General features: G+C 43.9%; 1 protein-coding gene across 1 annotated transcript in view; it reads right to left on the bottom strand.

Moving 5' to 3' along the window:
• SLC12A3 (solute carrier family 12 member 3) overlaps window positions 1-18,409 on the bottom strand; it is a 1,234,282-nt gene that overhangs the window by 191,735 nt on the left and 1,024,138 nt on the right. Inside the window, 1 exon segment of the mRNA XM_030203718.1 lies at window positions 12,803-12,889. Coding sequence (XP_030059578.1) covers window positions 12,803-12,889 — 87 coding nt within the window.

Below are 18,409 nucleotides of genomic sequence, written 5' to 3'. Positions count from 1 at the left end.
ACTTTCATTCAGGGTGAGCTGGAACAACATTCAAATTAAAGAGAACAGGTTTGGAGGCAGGTGTGCAAGTGAGACTGGGGAGAAATAAAAAATAAATAGTGTAATTGTTATCTGTAAGTGGTTCAAAGTTTTTGTTTTTTAAGCATGTACACTGAGAGGAGGGCATGACTGCAATGATGTGTACATAATTATCATAGCTACAGCTAAAATCCATTTAATTGGCTGAGGAAGTTTAGCTGACGTATAGTGTAAAATAGCTGGTAAGTAAAAATCTGATTGCTTTTTTTGTGTGTTTGTTTTTATATAAAACATTCTGCTTGGATAGGGAGAGTTTGTGATATTTGAAAATACATTTTACTTTAATGAAATTGCTAAACTTTAGAGTCAGAGACTTATCAATGAGGGATACATACAGTGGAAAGGAAGCCCTGGAAACAGAGTTAAGAGGACAGATACCAGCAACAGAATCAGATACTGGGCCAGCATGATCAGAAATAGAAAGTCACCAGCCAACAAAGGTAGAAAAAAATCATTTTATTTTCATTTTAGTGTTTGGAATATGTCCACTTTGAGAATTTACATCTGCTATCTTATTTTGCAATGTATAGCAGTCTCCAAGAGACTGGGCTCCCAGTGAGCCAGGGGAGGTCAGACTGTGTAAATGAGATGAAGAGACCCCCCCCCCCCCCCCCCCCCCCCACTGTAACAAAGACAGGAACATGCATAATCAAAGCTTAGGTCTCTGCAGTTACAAGGGCTGGCCATTCCTAATTATGCTAATAGTTTTTTAATAGGCTAAGTCCCACTGAAAAGCCTCTTTATAAAGGCAGTGCTTTCTCTGGAGAGCAGTGTTAAGAAACAGCAGGAATTGTGTTTATTTTTTTAAACTTCTTTCCTGTGTAAGCTAATTTACAGTTTTCTAGTATATGCTTGACATTGAAGGGTGTGGTAGACCCTTTTGTCAGGTCTGGCTGGGCCTGTAGTTTTCAGTCTAAAGGAAAGACAGGTAGCAATGGAGAAACATCTAATGAAGAAGCGAGACGGGGGGGGGGGGGGGGGGCACCAACTGATAGTCTGCAGGGGGGCACCAGAGACCCTTGGCACGGCCCTGCATGAGTTACATATTAATGAGATGCAAAACATGCAAATACATGTAAAGCAGCTCAATACTATGTAAATGTTATAATGCGACTTGCAATGCCCACCAGGTAAACACTGCAAGTCACACTATAACCCTAAAATGATGGGAAAATAAACTCAGCCAAAAGAAGGCATTATTTTAGTACCATGAGGTATTGGGCCACCAATCCATGGACCGATGTTCCCTTGCTGTGATCTCCCCAATCTGCCCTTCCCCCCTTGAATAAGCCCCCCCCCCCCCCCCCAAACAAGCTCTCAACCTCCTGAGGCCATACTTTAATTCACTGGTGGTCTAGAGTATCTACGTGCAGGAGCAATCTCCAGTCACTCCTGCCCCTCTGGCGCTATACCTCAAAGTAGCAGCCCTATTTGTAGTCTTGTGCCACTACCACTAGGGGTCATATTTATGTATAAGGGGGGATCTGGAGGTTACGGCCAGGAGCATCAGGCTGTTGCTTCGTTGCCCGATGCTTTGGAGTCCTAGAATAACAGTAAGCAGGGTGGCTTGAAAGCAGCATTATTCATTTACCATTGTATTCAGCAACCTGCAGGACTGTTATACTGCAGGTTGTTCACTCCCATGTTAAATCAAGGCGCTGTAAAAGCTCACTTTTTATCACACCTTGATATCTTCCCCATTTAGTGTTATTGAACCAATTCTGTGGAATGCTCATAGGCGGTCGGTGGCCCGACTGTTTGGGGAGGCTAAAGGGGGGCGGGGTTAGGGGTGGGGTCTTACATCCATAATTGTCTGACAACACACAGAAAAAAAATAAGTAAAAATAAAATAATCACAATTACTACCTTTTATTAAATTTAGATATTAGATATGTATCATATGTCAAAGATTAAAGTGGTTGCTCAAAGCATATACTAACCACAATTGCTCAACTACAAAACACTATGCACAACTTTGTGCAAAAACACACTCATAACTTTACTGTACCATAAATATTACACTGGGCAGACTTAATACACCAATATATCACCATATGGAAAATGCAGACCGTCAACAATATGAACAAGGGATCATAATATCACAATTCTCATGCAGAGCCAAAAAACACCCTTTTAGGGTGGCTAGTGTTCACAATGAGCTCCTTTTATTAACAACCATATGTAGATCCTTCAAGAGGTAGTGTGTCATGATTTAGGCTCTACACCATTTCTGATGTTTTGGTGCCACCTCAGTAAGGCCAACACACAATCTCTGCACTGCAAAATACTATACACAAACTTGTGCAAAAACACACTCATAATCTTACCAAACCATAACAGCACTAATTCCAAGGACAGACGAGCTACAACCTTATGCGTGGAAAGGCAGCCCTATAAATACACCTGGCTCTAAAACACCAGTACACAACCTAGTGAAACAAAACAAAAACAAAACAAAAAGGGCTGCAAATACTACACGCTAGCAGAATACTGCATCTTAAGCACACATGAAAAACACATGACACAACAGATATGAAGGCAAAATACTGAACTGGAAAGCTACCTCAAGAAGTCAGACTCAGCATGCAGCAATACTAGAAAAAATGAAACTTGCATGCAAAATATAACAGATGCACAGTTCCAGGGTCTCCCCTCCCTCCCCCTCCCTCACAGACAGTTCCAGGGTCCCTCTCCCTCTCAGACAGTTCCAGGGTCCCCCCTCCCTCCCAGACAGTTCCAGGGTCCCCCTCTCTCAAAGACAGTTCCAGGTCCCCCCTTCACAGACAGTTTATTTATTTATGCATTTGTATCCCACATTTTCCCACCTCTTTGCAGGCTCAATGTGGCTTACAATACATCAAGAAAGGTGCAATATATTAGAAAATAGACATTTAGTGTTACTGAAGGATCTTGGCAACATATAATGATAAAACATGATAGTAGTATACAAGCAGATATTGTAAGACAGTTCTGAATATATGTGGAGGAGTGTGTATATTTACATTGGTTGATCGTTGTGTATGCTTGTTAAGAGATGGGTCTTCAGTAGTTTGCGGAAGTTCATTAGTTTGTAAATCGTTTTAAGTTGCGCGGTCAATGCGTTTCCATAACTGTGTGCTCAAGTAGGGTAAAGTCTGACACGTGCATTAGTTTGTATTTTAGACCTTCGCAGTTAGTGAAGTGCAGATTAAGGAATGTGCGGGATGATCTTTTGGCATTCCTGGGTGGTGTAGGTCTATCAGGTCTGACATGTAGGCTGGTGCATCTCCGTGAATGATTTTGTGGACTAGGGAGCATATTTTGAACGTGATGCGTTCTTTAAGTGGGACCAGTGTAGTTTTTCCTCGTAGGGGTTTAGCACTTTCATATTTTGTTTTACCGAATATGAGTCTAGCTGCAGTGTTCTGGGCTGTCTGAAGTTTCTTGATTATTGTTCTTACAGCCAGCTGTAGAGTGCGTTGCAGTAGTCTAGATGACTGATCACCACTGATTGTACCAGATTACGGAAAACAGTCCTTGGGAAGAAGGGTTTTACTCTTTTTAATTTCCACATGGAGTAGAACATCTTCTTGGTTGTGTTTTTCGCGTGACTCTCGAGTGTTAGGTGTCGATCGATGGTAACTCCAAGAATTTTTAGGGTGTCCGAAATTGGAAGGTTTAGATTTGGAATGTTAATGGCTGTGAATTTGTTCTTGTTATGTTGAGAGGTGAGTATTAGGCATTGGGTTTTTTCTGCATTAAGTTTCAGCCGAAATGCATCCGCCCATGAATGCATGATCTGGACACTTTGGTTGATGTCATTGGAAATTTCCTTTAGATCTTGTTTAAATGGGATGTAGATCATTACGTCGTCTGCGTATATGTATGGGTTGAGGTTTCGGTTTGATAATAGTTTGTGCCAAGGGTATCATCATTAAGTTGAATAGAGTCGGCGAGAGGGGGATCCCTGTGGGACTCCACATTCAGGTATCCATGTGGCTGAAGTGATCGAGTTAGATGTCACTTGGTATGATCGTGTGGTTAGGAATCCCTTGAACCAATTGAGAACGTTACCTCCAATTCCGAAGTACTCAAGGATATGTAGTAGTATTCCTTGATCATGGAAAACAAATCAGCAAATCAGTATAATATCCAAAAAGACTTTATTGAGGATACAGTGTATGAAACAAATGCCCGACACAGGCCGTGTTTCGCCCAACAACAGGGCTGCATCAGGGGCTATAATAAATAACAAACATATAAAATTAGAAATATGTGAAATTATAAAACATAAAATATATATAAAATATAAAACATGAATTATACTGTACGTGTAAAACATAGATATGACTTATAAACACTAAAAGTGCTTTTTTAATTCAAAATTTTATAAAATAACATTGGACATTAATTAATATAAAAATACATATACATATGCATACAAAATATACAGTGAACATCTTTACATTTCTAATAGAGTTTGAGCCAGCACACCTCAGGCAATTTCAAGGGGCAATTTGTTTTGTAATAGTCAGCTGTTTCTCAGCAGGAGCCCCCTGTCCTTTACAATGGATTGTGTACATTTCAAGCGGCAATGTGATTTACGATAGTTAGCTGCTTCTCAGCAGGAGCCCCTTGCTGTTAGCAATGAATTGTATACACATCACTCTCTGATGTTGTTTGCTCCTACTACAGGGATTAAGATCAGCACCTCTATATTTTTTGCAGCACATGATTTTTTAGACACGTGGAGGGGCATAATTGAACGAAAACGTCTATCTCCATGGGCGTTTATCTCCGAGAACGGGTCCGTGAAGGGGCGGACCGAACCGTATTTTCGAAAAAAAAATAGACGTCCATGTTTTATTCGACAATTTGTGAGCTAGGCGTTTTTGTTTTTCAGTGATAATGGAAAATGAAAGCGCCCAGCTCAAAAACGAATAAATCCAAGGCATTTGTTCATGGGAGAGGCCAGGATTCGTAGTGCACTGGTCCCCCTCACATGCCAGGACACCAACCGGGCACCCTAGGGGGCACTTTTACAAAAACAAAAAAAAAAGGTAAAAGAGCTCACAGGTGCATAGCACCCTTCCCTTGTGTGTTGAACCCCCAAATCCCCCTCAAAACCCACTGCCCACAAGTCTACGCCATTACTATAGCCCTAAGGGGTGAAGGGGGGCACCTACATGTGGGTACAGTGGGTTTTGGGGGGGTTGGACGACTAAGCTTAAGCAGCACAATTGTAACAGGTAGGGAGGGGAATGGGCCTGGGTCCACCTGCCTGAGGTCCACTGCACCCCCTAACAACGGCTCCAGGGACCTGCATACTGCTGCCAGGGAGGTGCGGTATGACATTTGATGGTGACAAATAAAAAGTTGATGAAACATCATTTTTTTGTGGTGGGAGGGGGGTTAGTGCACATCTGGGGAGTCAGGGGAGGTCATCCCCGATTCCCTCCGCTGGTCATCTGGTCATTTAGGAGCACTTTTTTGGGACCTGTTCGTGTGAAAAAAGGGTCCAACAAAAGGTCCTAAATGCTCGCTAAAAACCGCCCTTAATTTTTTTGATTAGCGCCCTAACGCGTACATCTCTCCCGGCCGATAACCACGCCCCAGTTGCACCTTCACCACGCCTCGACACGCCCCCGTCAACTTTGTATGCTTCTGCGATGGAGTGCAGTTGAAAATGCCAAAATTGGCTTTCCATTATACCAATTATTCGTTTTTGTGAGATAAACGTCTATCTCCCGATTTGGGTCGAAATCTAGGCGTTTTTCTCTTTCAATTATAAGGGTGGATTATGCTTAATCTCTGGATGTAGACTCATATACAGATGCTTTAGCAAGCACATTCTAGGTTATTTGAACGTGACGTTTGATTTGCATTTAATCAAAGATGATTTCACCAATTGACAGTTCTCAGAACTTGTTTGAGCATCATCGTATACAATATATAGTTTACACATTTGTTGTTGGTATTATAATGATGATTCATCATTTGTAAAGACCATCATTCAAATCACTTATATATTATTGCACATTAGTCCATAATATATTAGTTTTCTCATACAATCGCTTTCACTTCATTATTATTTCTTATTATTTTTCATTATTGTTTTAGTACTTTTTATTATTACTATTTTATCATTTTTCAAAAAGAATTCATTATTTATTTATTTATTATTCATTCATTTATTTTTATTTTGCATTTTGTATTTTTTACTCATCCATGGATATTCTATTTTATGCTGCTCATGCTGGTTTTTTATGAAGAAGATTCCTTATATTCTTGTTTTGACATATAATTTGATAGTAAGTATTTTACATCTATTTGTTTGGCATTTCTTTATTATTATTTTTATTTTTAATTTTTTTATTTATTCTGGTTTTCTGAGCTGTTGTTTTACTATTCCTAGATATTTGAGATAATTATGGGTGCTCTATATATTTCTTCCTTTTTCAGCAGATCTTATTTAAGAAAGATACAGACTAGGTAGGTGTCCTCAATTTTTTGTTTTTTTCCTAATTGTTTTGTTGTTTTTTAATATTTTTATGTTCGTGCCCTTCTTTCACTGGTATTTTGGAATATATATGTAGTACATATGTTCTTATCCTGTTTGTTTTTGGCAGATTCATATATTTTATGCATTTTTTAAATATATTTTTATATTATATGTTCAAATATTAATTTGATGTCTAATGTTATTTTAGATGTTCACTGTATATTTGTATGCATATGTATTGTATTTCTATATTAATTAATGACCAATATTATTTATAAAATTTGAATTAAAAAAGCACTTTTAGTGTTTATAAGTCATGTATATGTTTTACACGTACAGTATAATTCATGTTTTATATTTTATGTTTTATAATTTCACATATTTTAATTTTATATGTTTGTTATTTATTATAGCCCCTGACGCAGCCCTATTGTTGGGCGAAACACGGCCTGTGTCGGGCATTTGTTTCATACACGGTATCCTCAATAAAGTCTTTTTGGATATTATACTGATCTGCTGGTTTGTTTTCCACGTTGGATTTTGCAGATTGTTTGCCTTGTTGCTTTCTGGGACCTGTATTCCATGATCAACCATGTCGAAAGCGCTTGACATGCCAAACTGTAGAAGTAGTGTGTTCTTTCCAGTTGCAATCATTTGTTTGAATTTGGTCATGAGAGTAACTAGTACTGTTTCAGTGCTGTGGTTGGACCAAAATCCTGACTGGGAGTCGTGGAGTATTGAGAATTTATTTAATAGTTTGGGAGTTTGTTTGGTCACTAACCCTTCTGTTTGGTTATTAAGGGAATGGATGCTACTGGCCTATAGTTGGTTAATTCGCTGGCACTTTTCTTTGTGTCTTTGGGTATGGGGGTGAGTAGAATATTTCCTTTCTCCTTCGAGAAGAGTCCATTTGTAACATTAATTCAAGTGTTTCGTTAGTCTGTTATAAATTGTTGAGGAGCAGATGTCTAAGGTTGTTGGACATATGTCTAGTTTGCAATGAGATTTGGCAAATCTTTTGGAGCGTTTGGGAGATGATATCCTCTGATAGCGTCTCGAAGTGGGTCCGGTTCTGTCTGCTGGGTAAATGCCAGGGTCTGGGTCTAGACAGTCAAGGAGTTCAGCATATTCGATGGTACTGACAGGTATCTTAAGTCGCAGTTGTACGATTTTCTCGTTGAAGTATCTCTCGAGATTGTCCTGCTCCTGGTGCGTCTTTGCTATGGTTGTGACTGGTGTAGTATCTAGTAGTTTATTCACGAGTTGGAAGAGTTTATGTGTGTCCTTGTAGTTTGGTCAAATTACAGTTTTGTAATATAATCTTTTAGTTTGTCTTATGGTATATTTATATTTTCTTTGGAGTTGTTTCCAGGCGTTAAGTGTGTCGTCTTTCTTTTTATTCCATGCACGTTCTAACCTTCTAACTTGTGTTTTAATTTTTTTCAGCTCTTCATTGACCCATGGTATTGAATTCTTTCTATGTGAGGTTCTGATTTGGGTTGGAGCAATGTTGTCTAATATGGATTTGCATCTGTCGTCCCATTCTAAGAGGAATTGGATTGTATCTGCTTTTATTGTCCATTCATTGTTGTAGATCAGTTGCCAGAATATTACCGGGTCTATTTTTCCTCTCGTGGTATAGATTTTTCGTTCTTGTTTGTTCGGTGAGTCTTTCGTTCACCATTGGAGGGAGATGTTTGCTTTATAGTGGTCAGACCACGGTGCGGGTGTCCATTTTGTGTCTGTTAGTATAAGGTTTGAGTAGGGATCAAATTTGTGTGTGGCAATGTCTAGTGTGTGTCCTTTGATGTGAGTTGGCTGTGTGTTTGTCCTGTGAAGATCCCATAGTTGTAGGAATTCTTCACATTCTTGGGTGTTTGTTGAGTTGAGATCTTCAAGGTGCAGGTTGATATCTCCTATTATGATGAGATTTGAGATGGAGACACAAGTGTTCGAGATAAAGTCCATGAAGTGTATTTGGGAGTCTTGCCAGTTGCCTGGTGGTCTGTAGAGCAGGACTGTGTTAAGGTGTTCCTGCAATTTAGGGTGATTAATTCTTACCGAGGCGATTTCAAGTTGTGGCAGAATGGATTCGGCTGTGGCTGTGATGGTGAACTCGGATTTGTATATTATGGCTATTTCTCCTCCTCTTGTCCAGTGGATCCAGGTTTCAGTGATGAATAGGAAGATTGTCTGTGGTGATCCAATCTGTTATAATCTCTGTTTTATTTACTACTGATCTGGCGTTTATGTATCCCATTTGGATTGGTCGTTAAGGTTCAGTTTGGGACATGTTTGTGTTAATTTTTATTATGTGCTTGTTTTCTTGGTATTGGTTCTGTTGTGTCCTTTCTTCCCTTACTGTTGGTTGTTTCCAAATGTATTTGTTTTTCCTTTAGTTGGTTGCTATTCTTTTGGACTGGTGGTGAGCTGTAATTGGGTTGTCTATAGGGTTTATGTGCTGTGGGTAGATTGTTGTTTATATTGGGAGTGGTCCATGCGTGGTAGATTAGGGGGAGGAAGTAGATTATCATGAGCAATTTGTTGATATTCATGTTGGCTGTATTTGGTAATGGTTGGTAATGCCTGGTGGTGTTAGTGAATAAACTTTTGTGTGAACGTCAAGCGGTATCAACCTTAAGCATATATAAGCACTATAGTTATACAGTATGTTTATACAGTACTAGGAAAAAAGGCCCGTTTCTGACAGAAATGAAACGGGCACTAGCAAGGTTTTCCTCGGAGTGTGTGTGTTTTACAGAGTTTGTGTGTGAGTGAGCGTGTGATACAGAAAGAGTGAATGTGTGAGTGTGTGTGACAGAGAGAGTGAGACTGTGTGTGAGAGTGTGTGTGTGTGTGAGAATGAGAGGGTGTGCCAGGGGCCCCCTCCCTCCCAGTTTCAGGGTGCAGCCACGCCCCCTCCCTCCCAGTTTCAGGGTCCGCCCCCCCTGCTAGTTCCAGTGTCCGCTGTCCCTCCCTGAGGTTTTCCACAGGAGTATGTGTGTTTTACAGAGTGTGTGTGAGTGAGTGTGTGATACAGAAAGAGTGAATGTGTGAGTGTGTGTGACAGAGAGAGTGAGACTGTGTGCGAGAGTGTGTGTGTGTGTGAGAATGAGAGTGTGTTCCAGGGGCCCCCTCCCTCCCAGTTTCAGGGTCCGCCCCCCTTGCTAGTTCCAGTGTCCGCTGTCCCTCCATCCCACCCACCCAATTCCAGGGTCTTCCCCCCTCCCTCCCAGTTTCAGGGTCCCCCCTCCCTCCCAGTTTCTGGGTCCGCCTGGCCCCCCTCTAAGTTCCAGGTTCGGTCCCCCCTACCAGGGTCTGCCCCCCCTCCAAGTTCCAGTGTCCGCTGTCCCTCCCTCCCTCCCACCCACCCTGTTCCAAGGTCGTTTCCCCCCTCCCCCCTCTCAGTTTCCAGGGTTGCCCCCCTCCTCTCCCTCCATCCCAGTTTCTGGGTTCGCCTGGCCCCCCTCCAAGTTCCAGGGTCAGGCCCCCTCCAAGTTCCAGGGGCCGCCTGCCCACCAACCCACCCAGTTCCAGGGTCGTTGCCCCCTCTCTTTCCCTCCCCTCCAGCCACCCACCTGCAACGTGGTGAAGCTGACTCCGTGGCTGAAGTGAAGGGGGGTTTTTTTCTTCATGTTCGTCGCTCTGTAACCATCTCTGTTGGCCCCGCTCTTGTGCCTCTGATAGGTCCGCCACCCTCGACGTCAAAACCTGATGACGTCGAGGACGTCAAAACGTGATGACTTCGGGGCGGTGGACATATCATAGGCGCGAGGGCGGGGCCGAGAGAGATGGTGACAGAGCGACGAACCTAACGATCCTAACGAACCCTTCACTTGAAGCCACGGAGTCAGCTTCAGAACATTGAAGGAGCCTTTTATTATAGTAGATGTTACAAGATGGCTGTGTGAGGTGGTTATTATCAGCCTCAGCAGATTACAGTTTTAGGTTAGTATAATAGCTTACAGGTTATAGTTTACAAATATCGAATCTAGGTTCAATAATTCCACAGATCAGGACACTGCTCCAACAGCTAATTCCAACCAAGGGCCCTAAGCATGTGCTTATTTGCATGTTAATCCAGGGTATACCAACCTAATAGGGAGGACAGCTCTGGCCCGCCCTTGCGGAAACAGGAAATGAGGGAGGGCCAGAGCTGAGAGAGAGAGAAGGCAAAACAACTAAAGCATGGAGCCCAGCGTGCAATGCTTTTTCTGCTGCTCTAACACCAACGAGGTATGATAGATGACGTTTAAAATTTGCAGGAAGCCTGGAACTCGAAGGGAGGAGGGAGGGAGGGAACGAACTTGACTTCCGGTAGGTGAATATTGGAGGTGCTCGAGCACCCACTGAGTCGGCGCCTATGACTGCAGGGAGGGAGAGGGATAGACGCTGCATCGGGGGGGGGGGGGGGGGGGGGGGGGGGGAGATGAGAGAGACGCTTGGGGCTTGCGGCTGGGGAGGCTTAGCCTCCCCAAGCCTCTTATACCGGGCGCCTATGGGAATGCTCTTCAGAGGTTTAAATCAGGTCTTAAGAACCATTTATTCCACAATGGATAAAACATTGTCCTCCTTTGTTTCTATTTGATTTTTTCTATCCTCCCTATTAGGTTGGTATAGCCCTGGAATAACATGCAAAATAAGTACATGCTTAGGGCACCAAGAAAAGGGGGGCACCACAGCGGTTTTCCCCCTAGCTATCGTGCTCTTAACACTTTCAGTGCCGTCTGCATTACCCATTATCGAACATGAATTTCAGTGTTTTCTAATCATTATGATATTTTGTTTCATACAATAATGATATTTCTCAGCACTTACTGAATCTTAATGTCTTGTCAATTAAGTGATGAAAGGGCCAAGGGATACCAATGTTGGGATGTGCTTAGGGCATCAGTTGGCATTAATCAGGCCCTTGGTTGGAATGAGCTGTTGGAGCAGTGTCCTGATCTGTGGAATGCAACTACTCCCTTACTGAAAGGTTTTACTTTTTTTAATTGGGTTCTCTTTAATGTACTTTATTCTGAGCCACTCAGAGGTTTTTCTTGATAGGCCGGATAGCAAATGATAAATAAATCTGGAAACCTGCAGTAAATACACTCCTTCGTGCCGATTATGTTATATGGTGCTACTGAATATCTTTGGAGAGCTTATAGTTTTAGTTGGAGAGGTGAAACAACTTGCAGAATATTCTGAGCATTGCGGGAAATGAACCAGGATCTTCTGGTTCCCAACTCTCTGTCTGAGAACATTTGAGATACTGCCAGCCTGGAAGTCTTAGGAAATATGGAGAATGGCACAACTGTTTTACATTGGCTAAGAATTGTTAAAAAGCATGAAATGAACTAAAATCACCATATTTGCTTTAAGGTAGGGTTATCATATGGCTCCAGAAAAAGGAGGACAGATTGAGCCAGTCTGGGTTTTACTTCCATTGCTTTCAATTGAAGCAAAACCCAGACTGGATCAATGTGTCCTCCTTTTTCTGGAGACATATGGTAACCTTAAGGGTATCCTTGAGGTAGGCCCAGGGGGACAACAAGGAATAAGGGTGGGGGTGGGGAATCTTCAGGAGGAGGAAGGATGCTCTTCAGGAGGGAAATTGTTCTTGGGGGTGGTGGGTTCGGGAGGGGTGGATGCTCTTGTGTAGGGGCTTTGGGATGGGGTAGATGCTCCGGGGGGAGTCTTCCAAGGGGGTTTTTCAGGAGAGGAGTGATGTTCTGGGGAAGGGGCTGTTGCTCAGAGTGGGAACTTCTTGGAGGATCTGCAACACTAACTAAACCCCCCTCCCCATGATGTTCAACCCTCTACCTGGTTAGCTAACTGGGTACAGTTTAAACAGTTTTTTTGCTATCTTAACTTTACCCAGTTAGCTAACCAGGTAGCAGGCTGAATATTATCATCATCCAGTTAGCTGTGTTCTGTCCAGAACCATGATTAAAAATGCAATTAACTACAATAAAAAATGTTTAATGAGGCAATTAATCACAATTAACTTATGTAATGAATAACAGGAGATGTGCTATTTTCTTTGACTAAATCTGTGGATCACTTTATGGATTACCATATATAAATAGCCCTTTCTTTGCTGATTATTCTCTTCATACACCACCATCCAGATTTGCTTGTGACCTTTACAGTATTAATACAACTACTACCTACATTCAATATTTTTCAATTCTCATAAGGTACCCTAAGTAGAGAGTGCAGTATGAATGTAAGATGCAAAATGAGAAGTTCTTTACCTGTTTCTGGGCGTGGTTTCTGGTTGATGTCAGGAAGAACAAGGACCTCGTGAATCCCAGTCTGAATTTGTTGAGCAGAGAGATCATCCTTTAGTAAACAGAGAAGGGAAAAAGAAATGGGAAAAATAAGACAATTATATTTTCTTTTTTATTGTCATTTCATTATTCTTAGTATTTTAACCAGTCACAATTTGAAAACCTCTCTCAGGAAACTAGAAGACAAGACATATATGGGTTAATTTTCGAAGGAAGCTAAATGTTTACCGGCGGCCAGTAAACATATAGAGGCTGATATTCAGCCCATGGCCATGCGATGGGCTAGTATGGCACCCAGAATTGAATATCTGGGTATGTGCACTGATCCAGAAGTTAACCGGTATAATGATTGTTTCTTTTTAACTATAGATAGGTATTGTTTCTTTTCAGTTATATAGCTTAATCATTGTGTATCTTAGATCTTAGACTCTCCATTTTAAAGTGAACCTCTAATAAAAGTCTCAATTACCTAATACGAATCCAAAAGAATCCACAGTAACTGTTCAGTAGTCTGTGTTAGTGCTGTGTCAGTGAGGCAGCTGTAAAAACCAGGTCAGACAACAGGCACCAACCGATATTCAGACCAGAGTCTGATTAACTTGGCGCATGAAGTTAGGACAACCTTTTGGCTGTTCTAACTTAATGCACTTAATTAGCTGGTTAGCAGACTGAATATTGCCACTAACCTGCTAAGTTGTGGCTCTGCCCAAACTCTCCCCCTGGATAGCCCCTAATCTAAATTAGGGAATAGTTGGATAGCAGAAATATTCAGTGGTGCTAACCGTTTAAGTATCGCTGAATATCAGTGGCTGGCCAGCTCTTTAGGGTTTAACGGGGCAGGAGCCTCTCCTGCCCAGTTACTACTACTATTTAGCATTTCTATAGCGCTACAAGGCATACGCAGCGCTGCACAAACATAGAAGAAAGACAGTCCCTGCTCAAAGAGCTTACAATCTAATAGACAAAAAATAAATAAAGTAAGCAAATCAAATCAATTAATGTGAACGAGAAGGAAGAGAGGAGGGTAGGTGGAGGCGAGTGGTTACAAGTGGTTACGAGTCAAAAGCAATGTTAAAGAGGTGGGCTTTCAGTCTAGATTTAAAGGTGGCCAAGGATGGGGCAAGACGTAGGGGCTCAGGAAGTTTATTCCAGGCGTAGGGTGCAGCGAGACAGAAGGCGCGAAGTCTGGAGTTGGCAGTAGTGGAGAAGGGAACAGATAAGAAGGATTTATCCATGGAGCGGAGTGCACGGGAAGGGGTGTAGGGAAGGACGAGTGTGGAGAGATACTGGGGAGCAGCAGAGTGAGTACATTTATAGGTTAGTAGAAGAGTTTGAACAGGATGCGAAAACGGATAGGGAGCCAGTGAAGGGTCTTGAGGAGAGGGGTAGTATAGGTAAAGCGACCCTGGCGGAAGATGAGACGGGCAGCAGAGTTTTGAACCGACTGGAGAGGGGAGAGGTGACTAAGTGGGAGGCCAGCAAGAAGCAGATTGCAGTAGTCTAGACGATAGGTGACAAGGGTGTGGATGAGGGTTTTGGTAGAGTGCTCGAAAGAAAGGGGGCGGATTTTAACGGATGTTGTAAAGAAAGAAACGACAGGTCTTGGCGGTCTGCTGGATATGAGCAAGAAGGAGAGAGAAGAGTCAAAGATTACCCCAAGGTTTCGAGCTGAGGAGACAGGGGAGAATGAGAGAGCCATCAACAGAAATAGAAAACGGGGGGAGCGGGGAGGTGGGTTTGGGGGGGAAATGAGAAGCTCGTTTTGGTCATATTTAATTTCAGGTGGCGTTGAGACATCCAGACAACAATGTCAGACAAGCACGCTGAAACTTTGGTTTGGATACAGGTGAGATATCAGGGTAGAAAGATAGATTTGGGAGTCATCAGCATAGAGATGGTAGAAAAGCCATGGGATGAGATTAATGAACCAAGGGAAGAAGTGTAGATAGAAAAGAGGAGGGGACCAAGAACAGAACCCTGAGGTTACGCCGACAGGCAGAGGGATAGAAGTAGAAGAGGATCCACCAGAGTGAACACTAAAGGGTGGCGGAGGGTAGAGGTATGAAGAGAACCAGGAAAGGACAGAGCCCTGGAATCCAAGTGAGGACAGGGTATCAAGAAGTATGCTGTGATCGACAGTGTCAAAGCAGCGGAAAGATCAAGAAGAATGAGGATGGAATATTGACCTCTGGATTTAGCCAGTAATAGGTCATTGGAGACTTTAGTAAGCGCAGTTTCGGTTGAGTGGAGAGGGCGAAAACCAGATTGTAATGGGTCAAGAATACATGTGAGGAGAGAAAATCAAGGCAGCGGCGGTGAACAGCACGCTCAATAATTTGGAGAGAAAAGGAAGGAGGGAGATGGGTCGGTATTAGAGGACAAGTAGGTCAAGTGAAGGCTTCTTAAGGAGAGGTGTGACCCACAGCATGTTTAAAGGCAGCAGGGACAGTCGCAGTGGAAAGTGAGAGGTTGAGAATGTGACAGATAAAGGAATAAGAGTAGGAGAGATGGCATTAAGAAGGTGAGTGGGAATGGGATCAGAGGAACAGGTGGTACATTTTGAGGAAGAAAAGGAGAAGTGTAGTTTCCTCAATAGTAACTTCAGGAAAGGAGAAAGGGAATGAGGGGAAGGCGAGAGAGGGGAACGGACTAGTGGAGGGAGAGGTGGTGAGGTAGAGAAAGCAAGGTTTATCTTTGAACCTTGTTGTGAAAGAATCAGCAAGGGTCTGAGGAGATAATGAAGGGGGAGTTGGTGGGAGGGGGCACCTTGAGGAGAGAGTTCAATGTGGTTGAAGAGAAGTCGCGGGATTAGAGCCAAGAGAGTTGGTCAGTTGGATATAATAATCCTGTTTGGCACGTAAAAGAGCAGATTGGAAGGAGGTCAGCATGAACTTAAAGTGTAAGAAATCAGCAAGGGCCCGAGATTTCCGCCAGAGGCGTTCGGCGGAGCGGGTACAGGAACGTAGGTAGCGGATATTAGAAGTCAGCCAAGGTTGGGGTTTTGTACGCCTTACAGGGCGGGTCATCAAAGGTGCAAGAGTGTCTAAGGCAGAGGATAGAGTATTGTTGTAAGAAGAAACAGCCTCGTTGACAGATGTGGATGTGCCACAGTAGAGAGGAGGTTTGAAACATGGGAGGATAGAGATGAAGGGTCAATATCGTGAAGATTCCTAGATAAATTAGATAGGATAGGAACGGGACTGGGAGGGAGGAGATTTAAGTGTGAAAGTTATAAGATGGTGATCAGAGGAGGGATGATCAAGAGGCAAGGGAAACTAGAAAGGTGAACAGTTGGAGGAGAAGATGAGATCAAGACAGTGACCATTTTGATGAGTGGGGGAGGTGGAGCATAAGTTGGAGATTAAAGGACGACGTTAAAGCGAGTACTTGGAAATATAAGAGTTGGAAGGATCATTAGCAGGAATATTAAAGTCACCAGGATGAGAGAGGGGGAGGAAGGATCATGGAAGAAGGCAAGCCAGGCGTCAAAGTCACTGAGAAAGGATGAAAGGGACTTATCAGGGGGGACGATAAATGACCGCTATTCGAAGAGGCAGAGGAGAGAAAAGGCGGATAGAGTGGACTTCAAAGGAGGAAAAACAGTGAGATTGAGGTGGAAGAAGGGGTTGAAATCTGGAGGAGGGAGAGAGAAGTAGTCCAACACCGCCCCCACGGCCAGCAGGGCGAGGAGTATGTGACAATTATAACCGCCATGGCACAGGGCTGCGACTGAAGCAGAGTCATCAGGGCAGAGCCAGGTTTCTGTTATGGCGAGCAGATGGAGGTGACGCGAGATAAAGAGGTCCTGGATATAGGGGAGTTTGTTACAGATAGAGCGGGCATTCCATAGGGCGCAAGAGAAGGGCAGAGAACAGGAGGGAGGTAGAGGAATAGAGATGAGGTTAGAGAGGTCACGGTGAGATCTGTAGAGTTTGGGATAATAGTTGGTGAGGAGGGCCAGGATTGGGATTGATGTCACCAGCTGAGAGTAAGAGAAGGAGTAAAAGAGAGCGGAGGAGAGTAGGAGAGGTGGGGCCACGAGGCGTCGAAGGCGAGAGGTATTTAGGTGGAATGGGGAAGGCAAAATGGAGGGAAGAAAGAGACGGAGATTAAAAGCCAAGAGGGAGGAAGAGGGTAGGAGAGAAGGATGGGAAGTGAGTTCCTGTAGCGGGGAGAGGTAGGGGGTGAGGGAAAAGATTAGGAAGGACAGAGCTAGGAAAGAATGTGAATAGGGGCCATAAACAATTAAGGTACTTTAGCAACTGGGAAAAGATTAGATACAAAGAGAAAAATGCCCGGCGCGCGGCACCTAGAGCGGAGGCCCTGAGTGGATCGGGGTGGACCTGGGTGTCACCCCGGAGAAGGCTGTAAGGATATGCAGATGAGTTGCAAGTCCTCCACAGCACCTGAAAGGCAGCCGGTGGTAGAGGTGGGCACCTCTCAGCTGAGGAAAGGCTTACCAGGGGTTAGGCCGAAGCCAGCATTCCTCCCCCTGAGGGTCGCCTGATCCTAGCCAAAAGCACCTGGAAACTCGTGCACTTGGAGAGAAGGCCCTGGGAAGATCGGGGTGGAACTGGAGTCACCCCGGATACAGCTGTGAGGAAATGCAGAAGGGCTGCAAGTCCTCCACAGCACCTGGTGGGAGCACTGGGCACCTAGAGCGGAGGCCCTGAGTGGATCGGTGTGGACCTGGGCGTCACCCCGGAGAAGGCTGTAAGGATATGCAGATGAGCTGCAAGTCCTCCACAGCACCTGAAAGGCAGCCGGTGGTAGAGGTGGGCACCTCTCAGCTGAGGAAAGGCTTACCAGGGGTTAGGCCGAAGCCAGCATTCCTCCCCCTGAGGGTCGCCTGATCCTAGCCAAAAAGCACCTGGAAACTCTGTGCACTTGGAGAGAAGGCCCTGGGAAGATCGGGGTGGAACTGGAGTCACCCCGGATACAGCTGTGAGGAAATGCAGAAGGGCTGCAAGTCCTCCACAGCACCTGGTGGGAGCGCTGGGCACCTAGAGCGGAGGCCCTGAGTGGATCGGGGTGGACCTGGGTGTCACCCCGGAGAAGGCTGCATAATTTGGGTAGCCAGTTAAACCCCTTTGAATAACGGGCCCACGTGGCAATTCTATAACTGGGTGCTACAATTTGGCTACCCAAATTATGCAGGCTGTGACCCTGTTCCATAACAGTACATACACGTATGAGTAGCATAAGTCAGTATCTATACCACCTACATTTAAGTGTGTCCACTTACGCCATGTCAATAGTAGGCCTAAGTGCAGCACTTTAGCACATAAGTTACACTAGTCTAAGTTATGAATGTAAACATTGCACAATCCCATGCCCTGCATATGAACTCCCAGATGACCACCGAGGGAATGGGGATGACCTCCCCATACTCCCCCAGTGGTCACCAACCCCTTCCCACACTAAAAAATAAAATTAAAAACCTTTTAAGCCCAGCCTGTATGCCAGCCTCAAATGCTGTACCCACCTCCATGACGGCAGAATGTGTTCGATCCTCCGACAGCCTTTCACTGGTTGTGATGTGGCTCTCTGGTGAGTGTGACACCTTTTCTGT

The sequence above is a fragment of the Microcaecilia unicolor genome, chromosome 5 (assembly GCF_901765095.1).
Source record: "Microcaecilia unicolor chromosome 5, aMicUni1.1, whole genome shotgun sequence".
In the NCBI taxonomy this organism is placed as follows: domain Eukaryota; kingdom Metazoa; phylum Chordata; class Amphibia; order Gymnophiona; family Siphonopidae; genus Microcaecilia; species Microcaecilia unicolor.
The sequence above is the reverse complement of the archived record's forward strand: the minus strand, read 5'-3'. Positions and strand labels throughout refer to the sequence as shown.